A 17,529-nucleotide genomic window follows, 5' to 3' on the forward strand; every position below is an offset into this window, starting at 1 on the left:
GTTTGTTTTTACCTGTACAGGGACAAATACACCTTGCCATCGATAAATTGTTGATAAAACCTCTGCATTGGAGTTGTTTGCAGACATTCGAAGAAATATTCCAAACAGGGTGCTGTTTAACGTCACAAAACACCAACCTGAGCCGAGTGATTCAGGAAAATTCTGCAATGTAGACAGCACTTCGATGTCACCCTCTGAAAAAGTAAAATAATTCTGCATATGTATTAGCACATTAGTTAACTACACATATGAAGCAGGACAAAATAATTATCTTTTGAGAAAGAAAAGCAAATGCAATTTCCTGTCCTTTTAAAAACATCATTCTGGTCTGTCATCAGCTGTCTCTCAATCTGGATGAACTCACCTCTCTTTCATTTTTTACCTTTCTTTTATCCCACTTAGTTGCTACAAGAGAAGTTAACTTTCTTATAGAATCCCTGCTGCTGCCAGACTTTTGAATGGACTTACCTTGTTTTAAGTTGATCTTTCTCTCCACCCTAGCTATAACACTACACTCTGCACTCTCTCGTTTCCTTCCCTGTGAATGGTATGCTTTGTCTGTACAGCATGCAAAAAACAATACTTTTCACAGTATGTTAATACATGTGACAATAACAAATCGAATCAATTCAAAATACAATGCAGAAAGGGGCCATTTGGTCCATCGAGTATATACTAACGTTCTGAAAGAGCATCTTATCCAAGCCCATCCTATCCCTGTAAACCTGCGCATTTACTAAGGTTAATCCTCCTAACCTACACATATTGGGACACTAAGAGGCGATTTAGCATGGCCTATCTCTCAGTCGGAGAGTCAATGCAGACTCGATGGGCTGAATGGCTTCTTTCTGCTCTGTAGGGACTCTATGATCCTATGAGATCATAACAATGAAAATACCCCAACAATGCCGTGTTATTATCGCGCACATTTTTCCATTTAAAATCTCTTTTTCTGTCGATGGCAATGTAAAATTGCATACTTTGACTAATTCAGCAAGTTAAAGTTTCAAATTGAAATTATGGTGTGATGTTTTGTAGCAAGGTTTCTATGGCTCACTATATCCAGCAGTTCCAATGTTACAACTCACTTAATCCAAATGCTGTTTGAGCCTGCGTCTTCCATTCGATGGTGACTCTGTTCTCCAAACCATTACTTCGAGAAATCTTTAAATACAAAGTGTTATCGCCTTCCTTCACAATCACTGAGCGAGTCCTGAATAAAACAACAAAAAAGTAAAACATACTCATTCTTAAAAATTAAATAGTTGAGGTGCAAGTCAACATTGTATGTATGAAGCTTTAACCTGCAAGAAGAGCAGCACGGTAGTTAGGATTGCTGCCTCACAGTGCCAGGGACCCAGGTTTAATTCTGCTCTTGGGTGACTAAATGGAGTTTGTATATTCTCCCCATGTTTGAGTGGGTTTCTTTTGGGTGCTCTGGTTTCCTCCTACAGTCCAAAGATGTGTGGGTTAGGTGGATTAGCAATGCCAAATGTGTGGGGTTACAAGGATAGGGCAAGGAAGAGGGTCTGGGTAATACGCTATGTCACGTAGTCGGTGCAGACTCAATGGGCTGAATGGCCTCCTTGTGCACTGTAGGGATTCTGTGAAAAAGATCAAGCACAAAGCTGGTGCATCTGTGAACCAACTGACATTTGGGGCTGAATTTTCCAACACTTGGATTTGAAGGGGAAGTGGGAGTGGATTTGAAGGGGGAGTGGGAGTGAGGGCAAGATGGGAGAGCTGCAGTCCTGGTAAAATATTGGGGGAGCAGGGTTGAATAAGGCCAGCAGTTCAATGCATTTCTGCCTCCTCGTACTTTCCCCAAGGACAGCTGGCAACAGAGTGAGCTGTCCACTCCAAAGTAAGAAGTCAATTAGATAAATGAGGCCATATTTAGAGGCCATTTTATGCCAGAGCTGGTGTTTCCCCCCAGTGTTGGAGCAGCATTACACCAGCTCACTAAGGCAGCCTCCAGGCAACAGGCCCTGGGAGAGCCATTGGAACCAGTGGTTCCATGCCCTAACGGCAAGGCCACAGGGGTGGAAGGCCATAGACCCATGCTTCATAGTCTGGCAGAGAGGTTTTTTGTTCACCCTCGGATATCTTCTTTTCGTTTTGCAGGCTCAGGGACCTGCATATTGAGGTGTCTTTGCGCTCAGCTTCCTAACTGACTCAGCAGCATCCACCGGCCTTCCTAAATAGGATGGAAAGCACAGAGGTGGCCGATTAGGAAGCTGTTTTTCAGAATATTGCACCAGTGGACAAACTGATAACTCGTGGAGCCAGACCTTCATATGGGCTTGACGTTGGTGTCCTGAAACCCCTCGAAACTCCAGCCCTTATTATTTAGGCTAATGCACAGGGAACAACCACTAAATAAGTTTTTAAAGCTGAAATTCAAGAGTTTAATTGAAAGTAATTTAACTGGTACAGTGAAGTATTTTTTCAACTGAGGGGATCAATCAAGCAGTGTGATAATCCTATTATCAACTTAATAAAAATTATTTTGGCCCTTTCAGCTTTTAAAATAGATTTCGCGAGAATAGATACAGTTCTATTATCATTTTCCAGACATTTTAATCATTTCATTCAAATAACCAGTAATTATTCAAGTGAAGAATGCTGTACATTTTCATGATTCCTAGTAAGAGACTAATGAGAACAAAAAATCTGCCTTGCCCTTATTAAATAGGTGCCTCATATCTTTAAAACAGAGTCTCTGTTGTGGCTGATGTTTGTAGGAGCTGAATTGCTGGTATATTGTCTTCTAGTAAAGTAATGACGCTGAGGTAATAGATTCTACTCTGAAAATTAGGTTGCCCTGAGACTCACATCATCATTAATCATGTTCAAATTATATCGAAAAAGCTGATTATGGTCCCCATGACTTAAAACATCCATGTTCAGAATAGGCAGTCATGTTTATCAGCCAAAAGGCAACAGCCATAGCCCATTTACATTATCAATTTCAGAATTGCCAGTTATTGCATCTTAAGTGCTCTCTCTATTTCCCTTTCTGGACTTGAAGCCAATTTCACCAGCAAAACAGTGCCGGTACGACTAGGGGAGGCGCAAATCTGATTTTTCACCTCCTGTCTGATCTTACCACCTCACCTCGCTGAAAGGTGAGCAGGTCAAAGTCATAAGATTGCATGCTAAATATTGGAGGTTGAATTACTGCGCTTTCTTCAAGACACAGAGGTTCCGCCAACCTTCTGTGTTCAAATGTTAGGATTTTGACATAGAACCTAAACTTCCCTTTTGAATGCATAACACACCATTACCAATCATTAGTAAACTGCCTTATCTTTTGATGGGTGCAGGACAAGTAAATTACTAACAAGTGTGATTAAATAAGTGTATGTAAGTATAAATAAAGAATCCATTAAATTATGATAAACATGCCTGAAACCTGTGAGCATTCTGTTCTCTGTTGACATTGCAAAGCAATGCAAGTTATACTAATAAATGGTTATGGAGGTTTTATAAATATCGGATCTAATATGAAATGAGACAAAAGATCATGTACCACATTGTCCTCCACACCCAAGATTTGGCATGGTGGCACAGTGGTTATCATTGCTGTCTCACAGTGCCAGACATCCAGATTCAATTCCCAGCTTGGATCACTGGCTGTGTGGAGATTGCACGTTCTCCCTGGGTCAGTGTGGCTTTCCGCTGGGTGCTCCAGTTTGTTCCCACAGACTGAAAGACGTGCTCATTAGGTGCATTGGCTATGCTAAATTCTCCCTCAGTGAACCCAAACAAGCGCTGGAGTGTGGTGGCTATGGGAGTTTCACAGTAACTTTATTGCAGTGTGAACATAAGCCTTACTACAGATAGACAGAAAGATAGAGAAAGATAGAGAAAGATAGGGATAGATAGAGATAGATAGGACAAAAGGCATTCAAACAAACATCGTTCTCATGATAGTGGGAACTGAGGTTCTTTAGCCATTTTTATTTAAAAAATGTCTGCACCTCACAAGCAATCTGAAAGTAAAGGAGGCTATAAAACACATATGAAAATAATTACTTTCCTATGAAAATAATTACTTTCCTGAATTTTGGTTCAGCATAATTAGCCAAGCTCTGGTAATACTGATGCTTTGGGATAATAACTGTTTTCACAGACTGTGATGCATGTTAGCTGGCTAATTCTGAAGAGTGTTCATTAGCTGAATAACAAACATACTGAATAGAAATTGAGGCTGACATTTCAAAGTATGATCCTTTGGGTTGAGAACTCGTTGCACTGCTATAATTATTGTAGACTCCCAAGAGTATAATTATTTACATTGGCTTTAAATGTATAGGCTATATTTTTCTGACCTGTTTTCGATTGGGAAGATGCTAAACAGTCCTAATGGTGCCTCATTCTGAAGGACTGTTATCAGCGTCTGTACTTTCTCTCCCAGTCTAGCCCCTCCAGTAGGGTCAAACAAAGTAACCAAGAATTGTTCATCCATCTCTGCTTCTTCATCCAATATGGCGTAAATCTGCAGAATCTGGTGTCAAAAAAAATCAAATTACATCTAAAGTACGGATTCAAATGAGTAATTTACCACCATATAGTTGAGCATAGTATAAGGAGCACCCAACATGGTTACTTACAAAGTGGCACAACTGTGTGGTTCATGACATATGCCAGTATGCAAAAAAACCACTAGATGGAGTACTAAACTGAGTTAAATCAAAATGAAATCAAGCAATTTGCTGTTTTTTTGACTGCGGGTTGGGGGAGAGGGAATTGACAGCTGATCATCGCTGTCCGTGAAAATGGCAACTCTGGTGAAAATCATGCAAGACCACGGCAACCAAAGCACGCTGGTGAGATCTTGTTCTTGGGTTCTCCTCGCACATGACGCAATGAGATTCTCACTCACTGGCTCACTATCATCTTGTCAAGAGCTATTAAGGACGAACAATGAATACTGGCGTAGTCAGCGACTTCCCAATCTCACAAATGATTTTTTTTTAAATCCCAGTTTTAATTTTGCTCTCTGTAAAATTTGCAAAAAGTGAAGGACAATCAATGCATTTACCAAGTATAGTTTTAATAGACTTTAAAAGATTTTACCTTCATTCTCTCACCATCTTCCAATACAATAACACCTTTTGCAGGATTCAGGTCAAGTGAAGAGTCAGATCCATTCATGTTTGTGACAATGTACTGAACAGTCACTATTCCAAACGTCCCCATTGGTGGGTTCCGTATAATATGCAGCGTCGCAACACTCTCTGACAAGCCAAGGGCTGTTGGCTCCTTGAGAAAGAGGTGCTTAGTGTTGTTAAATGACAGAATCCCATGTCCATCATCATTGGCATTGATAGTTACTGTAACTGTAATAAATAAAGTACATTGTAAGCTGTTATCTTTTGGATTAAGATGTTAAAAAATGTTGCACCATAGCCCTCGAAGTGGTCTGAGGACCTGGGAGAGTTTCATCATAGGACATGCATCAAAATTAGTTTTCTGCACATTTTTAACCCCACTATTAGGAACAGCAGGGAAAAATTTCAAATTAAATAACAATAAAACAGTACAATATTGGTAACAATAGCTATGCATCAAATTTCAATACACATTTAAAAAAAAAGTTTAAGTAGGTTTTCTTTTATCTTTCAACATCAAGTCAAGGAATTTCACCTGAAGGCTTCAATATGTTCATTGCTAATAATACAGAATCAAAGAATCCTACAGTGCAGAAGGAGGCCATTCAGCCCATCAAGTCTGTATCGACCGCAATCCCACCCAGGCCCTATTCCCATAGCCCTACATATTTACCCTGCTAATCCCCTGACACGAGAGTCAATTTAGCATGGCTAATCAACATAACCCGCACACCTTTGGACTGTGGGAGGAAACCGGAGCACCCAGAGGAAAGGCACATAGACACTGGGAGAAAGTGCAAACTCCACACAGGCAGTGACCTGATGCCAGAACTGAACCCGGGTCCCTGGCACTGTGAGGCAGCAGTGCTAATCACTGTGCCACGATATGAATAAAAATCAACAGTATTGTTATTATATGCTTAATTTTCTTTAATGTGCCAACACGTATCTAATTTCGAAATCAATCCATATTTGCAATGATTAAAAATAGAACTAATACAATAATGGAACTGAAGGCTTATCTTCACCTTTATATAACAGTTGCAAAAACCACTTAGCCTTTATCCTACATCTGGACTCCTCAGTTAGCTTACTATTATGAAACATTGACTGGCTTTAACTAGTCTGTATTTGATCTTGTTAGCTTCTGTAGTTCAACAACAAAAACCCTGACTTCTCAAATGGATAAAGAGATTAAAGTTTCTAAGGGAGGATATTCTTTTTCAAGCAGGTTTATATACTTTAAAATAATGGTGGTGGAAATTTGGTATCAGCAACTAAATACATCAGGAATTTCTCTGTGCTGTGCTGTTGGTAATCATGTGACAATTGCATATTGACGGCGTGAAAGTCCTTGTGATTCGTAAAGGCAAGGAATTCATCTGAAGCAACTTTCCATCTCGTTTTTCCCCCACCACGGTTTCCCCTCACGCCGCACCCCCCCCCCCCCCGCCGCCGCCCACTCTACTCGGGCCAGCTGTTACATGTCTAAGGTTGTTTTTTGACACTCTGCAATTTACATATTCTGATCTCAGTTTCTTCATCTTATTGTCCATGATATCTTTGTCAATTACCCCCTTGTCCATTTTTTTTGTCATCGGTTCTGACGAACAGTCATCCAGCCTCAAAACGTTAGCTCTATTCTCTCTTCACAGATACTGTCAAGTCCACTGAGATTTTCCAGCATTTTCTGTTTTTGTTTCAAGATTCCAGTATCTGTAGCAATTTGCTAATATTCTCGTATAAACTTCCATGTGATACCTCATCAAATTATTTCCTTTAACCCACGTACTCTACATTCACAAGAGTAAAAAGGGTTCCAGTTTCATTTTGGTTTTATTTGTGAACTTTGGTGCCAGGAAGTCTGGATGGACTCCTGAATGTTTTTCTCTGTGAATACATTTTTAATGAGGATTCACACCTCTGAAGTCAAATAGATGGGTTAGAAGTTTGGTGACTGGGGAGAGGAAAACACAAAGTAGAAAAAGAAATTCCTGTTGCCTTGCAGCTGTGGTCCAGGGAGATACACAGAGAACAGACAGAAGAGAGAGTACAATGTGTGTCAGGGAGTGAAGACAAGGATTTTCAGCTCTCTGAGAAGAAAACATTACAAGGCTATTGAAAGAGTAGTTGACTGTATAGTCAACTATAGAACTCAGTAATTTTGCATAAATGCAATTGGGAGACAGAGTTTAGGGTGGAGATTTGAGTACCTCAGTGAGAAATACAAGTTGGGTAAAAAGCGCCAAATGAATGCTCAGGAACTCACTGAAAGAAAACAGTTTGCAATTGTGCTAGTCCCAAGCAAGGAGCCTGTGTATCAACCTAGTGATAACTTTTTATTGGCTTGTGTATCTGTACAAATATTGCTGGCATAAAGAAATATTGGGAATTTGAATCATCTTCTTGTATTTGTATCAAGATCTTCCCAACCATTTCATCTGGTGTATATAGTTCATTTTCCTGTTCAATTAATATTTTATGCCATGTTAAAAGGTCATCAGCAGACTCTTGTGAATTTGTTCTGTAACTTCCCTTCACAATTTCTAAAACAAGTTAGAATCTATCAAGCCAGGTTCTACTGTATTCATATCAGCTGGGATTGTTTGTTGTTTTCTTATATTTTTGAGTTGAAATTACAGCAAGGTGAGACTCATTCTTCCACATGCCAGATGGATTAAAATGTGTATGAATATATATAAAGGATGATAAGACCAATTTGGTACCATATCCCATTGTCTCTAGTCATTTATGTAGCAGAAATTCTTTTAATTACCTGTGGTTCTTTCTCCTAGTTCTAGTCCAGAAGATGGATTCATGAGAACCAGCTGGAAATCCTCATCTCCTTCAGGAATATCATCGTCAAGAATTGCAACCTTAACATGTTTGTACCTTTCCCCATCATCAAAATAAATGCTCTGCAAAGTCAAGAAAAACAAATTATCGCTGAGTGTTATGATCACCCGCAGCACCCATTGAAAACACAATGTCAGGTTGGAGGCAGACAGAGAATGATAATACCAGTATGTGTATTGCGCCAACTGTTCCTGGCACTGTTCATTTTGACACAGGCATTTCAGGGCCTGGCAAGATCACCTGCCCCTACAAGATAGGCAGCTCCGAACCACAGAAATGGCCTGGTTACTTCACGAATTTCTTTATTTGAATTCTTGAAAAAGCAGCTGAAAGCTAAATCTGAACTGGAGATTTCCAAAGTAGAAAACATTTGCAGCTTAGTACTGGATTGAGCACAATTCTTCATATTTTTGTTCAGAATGGTTTATGTGTTTGTGATGGGGGAGCTCTGTAAACATAAGGGCAGAATTTTCCGTTACTTTAACAGAGTGCTGGCTGAGGTGAGGAAACCGATATGTAGCTTGCAGGCTGCACTGCCGGCTTTTCTCACCACATTTGGCAGCACTCTGTGCAAAAGAAATATCGGCTCACACTGTCACATCGGCAGGTCGGGACCTAACGAAGCCAGCAATGCAGACTCTTGTTTTCAAGAACGCCCTGACCGAATGTTTTTAAAATAGCATTCCCCTCCCTCCTATAAGGGAAACACCCCCAGCAAGAGTAATCTCTCCCTCTACATATAAGGGGAACCCTCCCTGCCAATGGATCAGCCCAGAGGGCCCCTGGCACTGCCTCCTGGCACCAAAGGGCAGTGCCAGTGGACAATGCTAGGGTACTGCCCAGGTATGTGTCTCTCTCTCTCCCCCATGGGCTACACATACCTGTGCATCCCCCCACCAACCCCCTTCCCAGTTGATTCCCTTTGCCCAATTCACATTTTGCAAAAGCAGTTGTAAACTTTACCAGTGTGACTCGGGTGGAGTGTTCCAATTGTCAGTGGGCAATATGGTGGGGAAGCCCTTTAATTATATTGGAATTTATAGAAATGATGTCTTCGAACTTTGTGGGAAGGAAATTTGTTAAGCAGGTTAAGTCTGAAGTTTGCAGCCTCATTAATATGTTGAAAATGTCAACCCACCACCTTCTCTGCCTGCCTGAGTAAAGTGTGGAAGTTGGCGGGCTAGATCCGTCTTCTCAACATGCTCACTAAGGGGATGTAAGTCCCACTCTCAGGCTGTTTTGCCCACTGGCAGCCTGTTATGGCCATGGGGGAACATACCACCCCTGAAATGCAGCCCATAATTTGTGAATGGCAATTCAGGGACATCAAGTCTATATATATATTTTTCCCCTCTGGCCTATGCTTGGGCTATACAAATTCTGCCAGCATAGGCAGAGGAAAATCTACCCTAACATCTTAGAATCGATTATTCATGATTATGATCCAAAACTTGATCACAAAATTAATTCTTACCATTGGTGTCACATTGAAATCCCATCCCAATTGTGCTCCGAGATTCTTGGCAGAGTAAAACAGTGATACATTCCCATACGTGCCCTTATCTCGATATATCACCAAGGTTATGTTTCCTGTGGTTTCATTCACCTCAAAGCTTGCAGAAAAAAAAAAGCAAAAATTTATCCACGAGTTAACAAAACATTCTTACAGGATAACTTCAGAAACTGGGTAATTTAATCAACAGAGAACAGATAATAGAAGCATAGAATCATGCAGTGCATAAGAGACCCTTTGGCCCATCAAGTCTACACTGACACTTGAGGTTTGTTGGTTTTAAATCATAAAATCTCATCACTGGAGTCAAATTGAGCAGATGGTGCTGTGTAAGAATTCCCTCCACCTTTCTCCTTAATTAAACTGAATTAAATTATGGGCAGGCAATGGCCTAGTGGTATTAACACAAGACTATTACTCCAGAAACTCAGATAATGTTCTGGGGACCGCAAGACCATAAGACATAGCAGCAGAATTAGGCCACTTGGCCCATTGAGTTTGCTCCACCATTCAGTCATGGATGGTATTTTTCTCAACCCCATTCTCCTGCCTTTTGCCCATAACTCCTGATTCCCTTATTAATCAAGAATCTATCAACCTCTATGTCCTAAAGACACTCAATGACCTGGCCTCCACAGTCTCCTGCAGCAAAGAGTTCCACAGGTTCACCACTCTCTGGCTGAAGAAATTCCTCCTCATCTCTGTTTTAAAGGATCGTACCTTTAGCCTGAGATTGTAAGTTAGTTTTTCCTACTAGTGGAAACATCTTCTCCATGTCTACTCTATCCAGACCTTGCAGTATCCTGTTAGTTTCAATAAGATCATCCCTTATCCTTCTAAACTCCAACCGAGAGTCCTCAACCGTTCCTCATCTGACAAGCTCTTCATTACAGGCATCATTCTTGTGAACCCCCTCTGGATCCTTTCCAAGGCCAGCTCATCCTTCCTTAGATATAGGGTCCAAAACTGCTCACTATACTCCAAATGGGATCTGACCAGAGCCTTATACAGCCTCAGAAGTACATCCCTGCTCTTGTATTCTAGCCATCTCAACATGAATGCTAATATTAGATTTGCCTTGCCAGCTGCCAACTGAACATGCTCGTTAGCCTTAGGAGAATCTTGAACAATGATTCCCAAGTCCCTTTGTGTTTCTGATTTCTTAAGCATTTCCCCATTTAGAAAATAGTCTATGCCTCCATTCCTCTTTCCATAGTGCATAACCTCACACTTTTCTGCATTGTATTCCATCTGCCATTTCTTTGCCCACTCTCCTAGCCTGTCCAAGTCCTTCTGCAGTCCCCCTGCTTCCTCAATACTACCTGTCCCTCCATGCATCTTTGTAATATATGCAAACTTAGCAACAGTGCCCTCAGTTCCTTCTTCCAACTTTAATGCATATTGTGAAAAGTTGTAGTCCCAGCACTGACCCCTGAGGCACAGCACTAGTCACTGGCTGCCATCCTGAAAAAGATCCTTTTAGAACCAGTCTCTGCCTTCTACCAGTCAGCCAATCCTCTATCAATGTTAGGATCTTACCTTTGACACCATAAGTAGTCTCACAACACTAGGTTAAAGTCCAACAGGTTTATTTGTATTAAGAGTGTTGCTCCTTTATCAGGTGCATCTCATGATGCCAAATAAACCTGTTGGACTTTAACCTGGTGTTCTGAGACTACTTACTGTGCCCAAGCATATCCATCGCTGGAATCTCCACATCATGCCTTAACACCATGGACTCTTGTTATTTAATAGTCTCTTAAGCAGCACCTTGTCAAAGGCCTTCTGGAAATCTAAATAAATCACGTCCACTGGTTTTCCTTTATCTAACTTCCTTGTTGCCTCCTCGAAGAACTCTAACTGATCTGTCAGACATGACCTCACCTTGACAAAGCCATACTGACTCAGTCTACTTTATCATGCACTTCTATGCATTCCACAATCTCATCTTTAATAATGCAGTCTAAAATCTTGCCAATGGCCGAAGTCAGGCTAACCAGCCTATAATTTCCCGTCTGCTGTCTCCCTCCCTTCTTAAGCAACGGTGTCACATCAGCTACTTTCCAGCCCTCTGGGACTCTTCCTGCCTCCAGTGATTCCTGAAAGATCACCACCTATGCCTCCAAGAATCATCTGGGTCCTGGATCGAATCCCGTCATGATGGAATTTGAATTCGATAAAAATCTGGAATTAAGAATCTACTAATGACCATGAAATCATTGTCAATTGTCAGAAAAACCTATCTGATTCACTAGTGTCCTTTGAGGAAGGAAATCTGCCATCCAATCTATCTGGCCTACTTGTTACTCGAGAGCCCCAGCAATGTGGCTGACTCTCAACTGCCCTTAGGGAACTAGGGATAGGCAATAATTACCGGCCAGCCAGTGATGCCCATGTCCCATGAATAAATACAAGAAAAAACTGAAGGAAATTCATAACATAACTCATTACATACCTCATTACATAACTTAGATCTGGTGTTATGTAATGAGGCAGGTAGAATTAGGGACCTTGTTGTGAGGGATCCTCTTGGTAAGAGTGATCATTGTATGGTGGAGTTTTTGATGCAGATGGAGGAGGAGAAAGTAGGATCCCAAACTTGTGTCCTCTGTTTGAACAGAGGGGAGTACGATAGGATGAGAGAGGAATTGACGAATGTAGACTGGGGTCGCAGATTGGTCGGTAGGACTGCTGAGGAACAGTGGAGGATCTTTAAGGAGACCTTTCTTGGTGCTGAGCAGAAATTTATTCCGATGGTAAAGAAGGATCGTAGGAGAAGGGATAATCAGCCATGGTTAATGAAGGAGTTAAAGGAGAGTATTAAATTAAAAGCTGATGTGTTTAGAGTGGCTAAAAGTAGTGGGCAAGTAGAGGATTGGGAGAGGTTTAAAAATCAACAAAGAATGACAAAGAAGTTGATAAAGAAAGGAAGGATAGACTATGAAGCTAAACTAGCGCTAAATATAAAAAAGGATAGTAAGAGTTTTTATAAATATATAAAGAGGAGAAGGCTGGCTAGGGTGAATGTTGGACCCTTAGAGGATGAGAGGGGGGATTTAGTGGTGGGGGATGAGGAAATGGCTGAGGCCTTAAATAAGTTTTTTGCTTCGGGTCTTCACGGAGGAGGACGCGAAGAGTTTGCCGGGTATTAACGATAGAAGGATGGTAGGAGTTGAGGGCCTAAATGAGATCACTGTCACTAGAGAGGTAGTGCTCGACAGACTAGTGGGACTGATGGTGGACAAGTCCCCAGGACCGGATGGAATGCATCCCAGGGTTCTGAAGGAAATGGCGGTGGTGATAGTGGGTGCCTTAGTGATTATTTTCCAAACCTCGCTGGATTCTGGGGAAGTGCCAGAAGATTGGAAAACGGCTAATGTTACGCCGCTGTTTAAAAAGGGTAGCAGGCAAAAGGCAGGGAATTATAGGCCAGTTAGTTTAACGGCTGTTGTAGGAAAAATGCTTGAATCCGTCATCGAGGAAGAAATAGCCAGGCATCTTGAGAAGAATTGTTTGTTAGAGCAGACGCCGCACAGATTCGTTAAGGGGAAGTCGTGTCTGACGAATTTATTGAAATTCTATGAGGATGTGTCTAGTGCGGTGGATAGAGGGGAACTGGTGGATGTGGTGTTTCTCGATTTTCAGAAGGCGTTTGATAAGTTGCCGCACAAAAGGTTGTTACAGAAGGTTAGGGGGCATGGAGTTGGGGGTAAGGTGTTAGCGTGGATAGAGGATTGGCAGAGAGTGGGTGTCAATGGGTGCTATTCAGATTGGCGGTTGGTGACTAGTGGAGTGCCGCAGGAATCAGTGCTGGGGCCTCAGCTATTTACCATTTATATAGATGATCTGGAGGAGGGGGCTGAGTGTAGGGTGTCGAAATTTGCTGATGACACAAAGATAAGTGGAAAAGTAAATTGTGCGGAGGGTGTAGAAAGTCTGCAGAGGGATCTAGATAGGCTCAGCGAGTGGCCGAGGACCTGGCAGATGGAATACAATGTTGGCAAGTGTGAGGTTATCCACTTTGGCAGGAATGATAGTAGGAGGGACTACTACTTAAAGGGCGAAAAGCTGCAGCATGCTATGGTGCAGAAGAACCTGGGGGTCCTTGTGCATGAGTCGCAAAAACCCAGTCTGCAGGTGTAGCAGGTGATCAGGAAGGCAAATGGGACGCTGGCCTTTATAGCGAGGGGGATTGAATATAAAAGCAGGGAGGTCTTGCTGCAACTGTACAGGGCACTGGTGAGGCCGCAGCTGGAGTACTGTGTGCAGTTTTGGTCGCCGCACTTGCGCAAGGATATTTTGGCCTTGGAGAGAGTGCAGAGGAGGTTCACTAGGCTGATACTGGAAGGGGTTGAACTATGAAGAGAGGCTGTATAGACTGGGATTGTACTCGTTGGAGTTTAGAAGGATGAGGGGGGATCTTATTGAGACGTATAAGATGATGAAGGGGATGTATAGGGTAAAGGTGGAGAGGTTCTTCCCGCTCAGAAAGGACAGCAGGACTAGAGGGCACAGCTTCAAGATAAGGTGGGGGGGCAGTTTAGAACGGAGTTGAGGAGGAACTTCTTCACTCAAAGGGTGGTGAATCTCTGGAATTCTCTGCCCATTGAAGTGGTGGAGGCTGCCTCGCTAAATATATTTAAGACGCAGGTAGATAGGTTTTTGGTAGGCAAGGGGATTAAGGGTTATGGGGAGAAAGCGGGAAAGTGGAACTGAGCCACTTCAGATCAGCCGTGATCTTATTGAATGGCGGGGCAGGCTCGAGGGGCTAGATGGCCTACTCCTGCTCCTATTTCTTATGTTCTTATGTTCTTATGAAATGTACCTCGGTTACTAGCCACTTAGCACTGCAAGGCACCAGCACATTCACTTCAACCTTCAGAATGCGAATGTTTAAGTTCCATATATGATTTTTAACAGGTTGAATTCAAACGGTAAGAGTTGGGCATATAATTGATGGTCCACCCAAAGCTCCCTCTTAAGGGGAAATTTACATAGGCAAAGTTAATAGAACATAAATAAGTTTTAAAATTAGTTTCCAGGATCTGAGACTTGCTGGCAGGAATACATTTATAGCTCATCCACAACTGCTCTCCAACCCAGTGAACGTCTCTCTTTGAAGCACAACAGCAGTGGATGTTGCTGGGAGATGAATAGATATTAATTACTTTTATGAATCAGTGTGATTAAGAACATTTTGTAACAGATTAGACTCTACGTGGAATGAAGTACTATTCTTTTCTCACTGTATACAGTTTAATGTTCTTGTTTTCTATCTGAAACAGTACATTAGAAGTCGTTCAGCTGTCAAAAAGAAAACAGTATTTGCTCCAAAATTGTCTCATGCCATAGTTCAACGGCAAGATTTTGCAATGCGTTACATAATAAATTAAACAGCAATGCATTACATAATAAATTAAACAGCAACACTGAATGAACCAAGCATACTTAATTATAGAATTAACTTCAAAGTTAAAAATGTAAACTTAACATATCTTATCACATAGCAATGCATACATCAATATATAAAAGCAATCTAGGAATTTATTAAAGAGTAATATATGTTTACATTCTTAAACACTTACTTAATGGTTTGCCACTGAATAATGCCTTTTACGCCATCATTTGCACCAATAGTTATCTGGGAAACTTGGCCTGCTGCATCTGGAAATTAAACCAAATCTTTAAAACCAAAAATGAATTACAAAAGGTAAAAATAGAAGAAGGTCCTGAAAATATAAGCTCAGAAAGCAAGTATTGGTTGTGGAGAGTATGATCTGAAGATGGCTGGAATGGGAAAACAGGAAAGGGGGTTGGATTCAGAGCACCAACATAGGCGCATGTGAAAAGGCAAACAGGGACAGTTAGATGGTCTGTTGGCTGTTAAGAAGCCTATAATTACCTTCTGAGATCGGGAACTCTAATTCCCAATCAACCTGAAGTTTCCCACACGTGCCGCAAATGTGCACTTTGGAGATTATATACTCTTCTGCTGAAGACTGGCCTTGTATGACTGCGCATGAGGTGGTAGATTGGCATGAAAATGCAGGTCAGGTGAACTGGAACTTTTTTTTTATTTGTTTGTGGTTCAGATGCATCGCTGGCTGGCCAGCATTTATTGCCCATCCCTAGTTGTCCTTGGGTGGCAGTTGAAAGTCAACCACATTACTATGGCTCTGGAGTTGCATGTAGGCCGGACCAGATAAGATTTTCTTCCCTCAATAACATTAGTGAACCAGGTGGGTTTTCTGACAATCTACAATGGTTTCATGGTCATCAGTAGATTCTTAATTCCAGATTTTTTTTATTGAATTCAAATTCCTCCACCCCATGACAGGATTCGAACCCGGGTCCTCAGAACATTAACTGAGTTTTTAGATTAATAGTCTACTGATACCACTAGCCCAATGCTTTCCCTTCAATGAGGGTTCCAGGAACATGATGGTTCTGGGGAGTGGAACACAGGAGTGGGACAGAGAGAGGTTCCAAATCAGAGAGGGTGCCAAGGGGCATTGCCAGAGTACTGCCTGGCTATACCACTCTTCCCCTGGGGCTACACTTGCTTTTATGCCCCAGAGGGAGACTCACATGACAAGTTTATGTCTAGATGAACCTGTTGTATACTGCGCCAATGTAATGTCACGCCAGTGTATTGTCAATATATGGTAGGGGGTCAATATCTGGTGAGCAGGCAGGTTATTTAAATATATTTAATATATTTAATAATATTTAAATATATCCAAATGAATGTAAAGCATGTTCATGCCCATTGACTGATGACATCGCCAGCGAGGAAAATGGAAGATCTGAAATCACATTTTCACTGGCGAGAACTGCAACTTCTGGATCCTGAGCCCCGCAGCATTCACACGGACTGCAAATGCAGGCTCAAGATCACCCCCAGAATTAACATTTCAGATCAATGTCTTTTCACCAGAGATCAGCAAGAGCTTGGTAGCATCAGGAACAAATCTGACACCCAGTTCAAAATAGAATCACAGTTTGACCAAGGAACGCACTACCACAGAAAGTAGTTAAGGCCAAAACATTGTCTGATTTCAAGAAGAAATAAGATATAGCTCTTGGGGCTAAAGGGATCAAGGGATATGGGGGGAATAGGGGGGAAGCAGGATATTGAATTTGGTAATCAGCCATGATCAAAATGAATGATGGAGCAGGCTTGAAGGGCTGAATGGCCTACTCCTGCTTCTGGTTTCTATGAGACCACAGAGGCTGAGAGCATTTATGCAAAGTCAAAAAGGTGATTGATAAGGAAATGCAATGTTGTTGTTGTACACTATTTAATACGTAAACATATAACATAGAATACACACCCAGTCTCGGAGGAAATCGGGTCAAATCATCAAAGATGAGTTCCACAGATGTTAGGTTCACAAGGAAGAACTCCTGCAACTCAGGAATTTCATCCTGCAAAAGGATTATTTCATAACAAACAAAGCAACAATATATCTGCACAACCTTAAAAATCAAAGCTAGGCTATTGAGGAATGAAATCAAGCTGCACTTTTTCCGCCCAATGGGTAACAGAAATGAAGAATTTTCTCTGCAAAATGCAGGGGATAAGCAAAATGCAATTGAATTTTTTAAAACTGTTTCAGCCTTGTTCTAATTAAGTACTAGAAAAGGATGGAGAGGTGGTATATTCTCCTCCAGTTCCAATGTACTTGAGTTACTGGTCACCATATATTTTAGTACATGAGCTATCCTACTTTCTTTTGCAGCAGTTCAGTATTTAAATAATAACAGAAGAAACAGTCACGTGATATAAAATGCTTATTATTAAGCCCTCCAAATAGAATACCAACTCACCTCTAAAATAGTGATGTTTATGGCTATAGTGGCCACTCCTTCCTCCATAATAACAAAATCAGACACAGGAACAAAATCAAGACTAGGTTCAGCCAATGACTCCTCTTTTGGGTTCAGAGGGAGCAAAGACCCTTGGACCGTCTCAAAAGTGATGTTAATTGCACCTACATAGCAAAAGAAAATAATGCCGTAGCAAAGTATATTTCAAATTAT

The 17,529-nt window shown here is 41.4% G+C and overlaps 1 protein-coding gene across 7 annotated transcripts in view; it reads right to left on the reverse strand.

Moving 5' to 3' along the window:
* Positions 1 to 17,529, reverse strand: part of adgrv1 (adhesion G protein-coupled receptor V1) — a 524,573-nt gene that overhangs the window by 353,333 nt on the left and 153,711 nt on the right. For all 7 annotated transcript variants that reach the window (XR_013886686.1, XM_080189140.1, XM_080189139.1 and 4 more), the window contains 9 exons: positions 17,317 to 17,480; positions 16,821 to 16,914; positions 15,072 to 15,150; positions 9,448 to 9,586; positions 7,894 to 8,035; positions 5,083 to 5,345; positions 4,335 to 4,510; positions 1,089 to 1,213; positions 13 to 194 (listed from right to left, as the gene is read on the reverse strand). Coding sequence is in view for 6 of the 7 variants with exons in the window: in XM_080189140.1 (XP_080045266.1) it covers positions 13 to 194; positions 1,089 to 1,213; positions 4,335 to 4,510; positions 5,083 to 5,345; positions 7,894 to 8,035; positions 9,448 to 9,586; positions 15,072 to 15,150; positions 16,821 to 16,914; positions 17,317 to 17,480 (1,364 nt within the window). In the remaining variant the exon portion in view is untranslated. The remainder of the gene's footprint in view (positions 1 to 12; positions 195 to 1,088; positions 1,214 to 4,334; positions 4,511 to 5,082; positions 5,346 to 7,893; positions 8,036 to 9,447; positions 9,587 to 15,071; positions 15,151 to 16,820; positions 16,915 to 17,316; positions 17,481 to 17,529) is intronic.

The sequence above is a fragment of the Carcharhinus amblyrhynchos genome, chromosome 5 (genome assembly GCF_965287045.1).
Source record: "Carcharhinus amblyrhynchos chromosome 5, sCarAmb.v2.hapA, whole genome shotgun sequence".
NCBI lineage: Eukaryota > Metazoa > Chordata > Chondrichthyes > Carcharhiniformes > Carcharhinidae > Carcharhinus > Carcharhinus amblyrhynchos.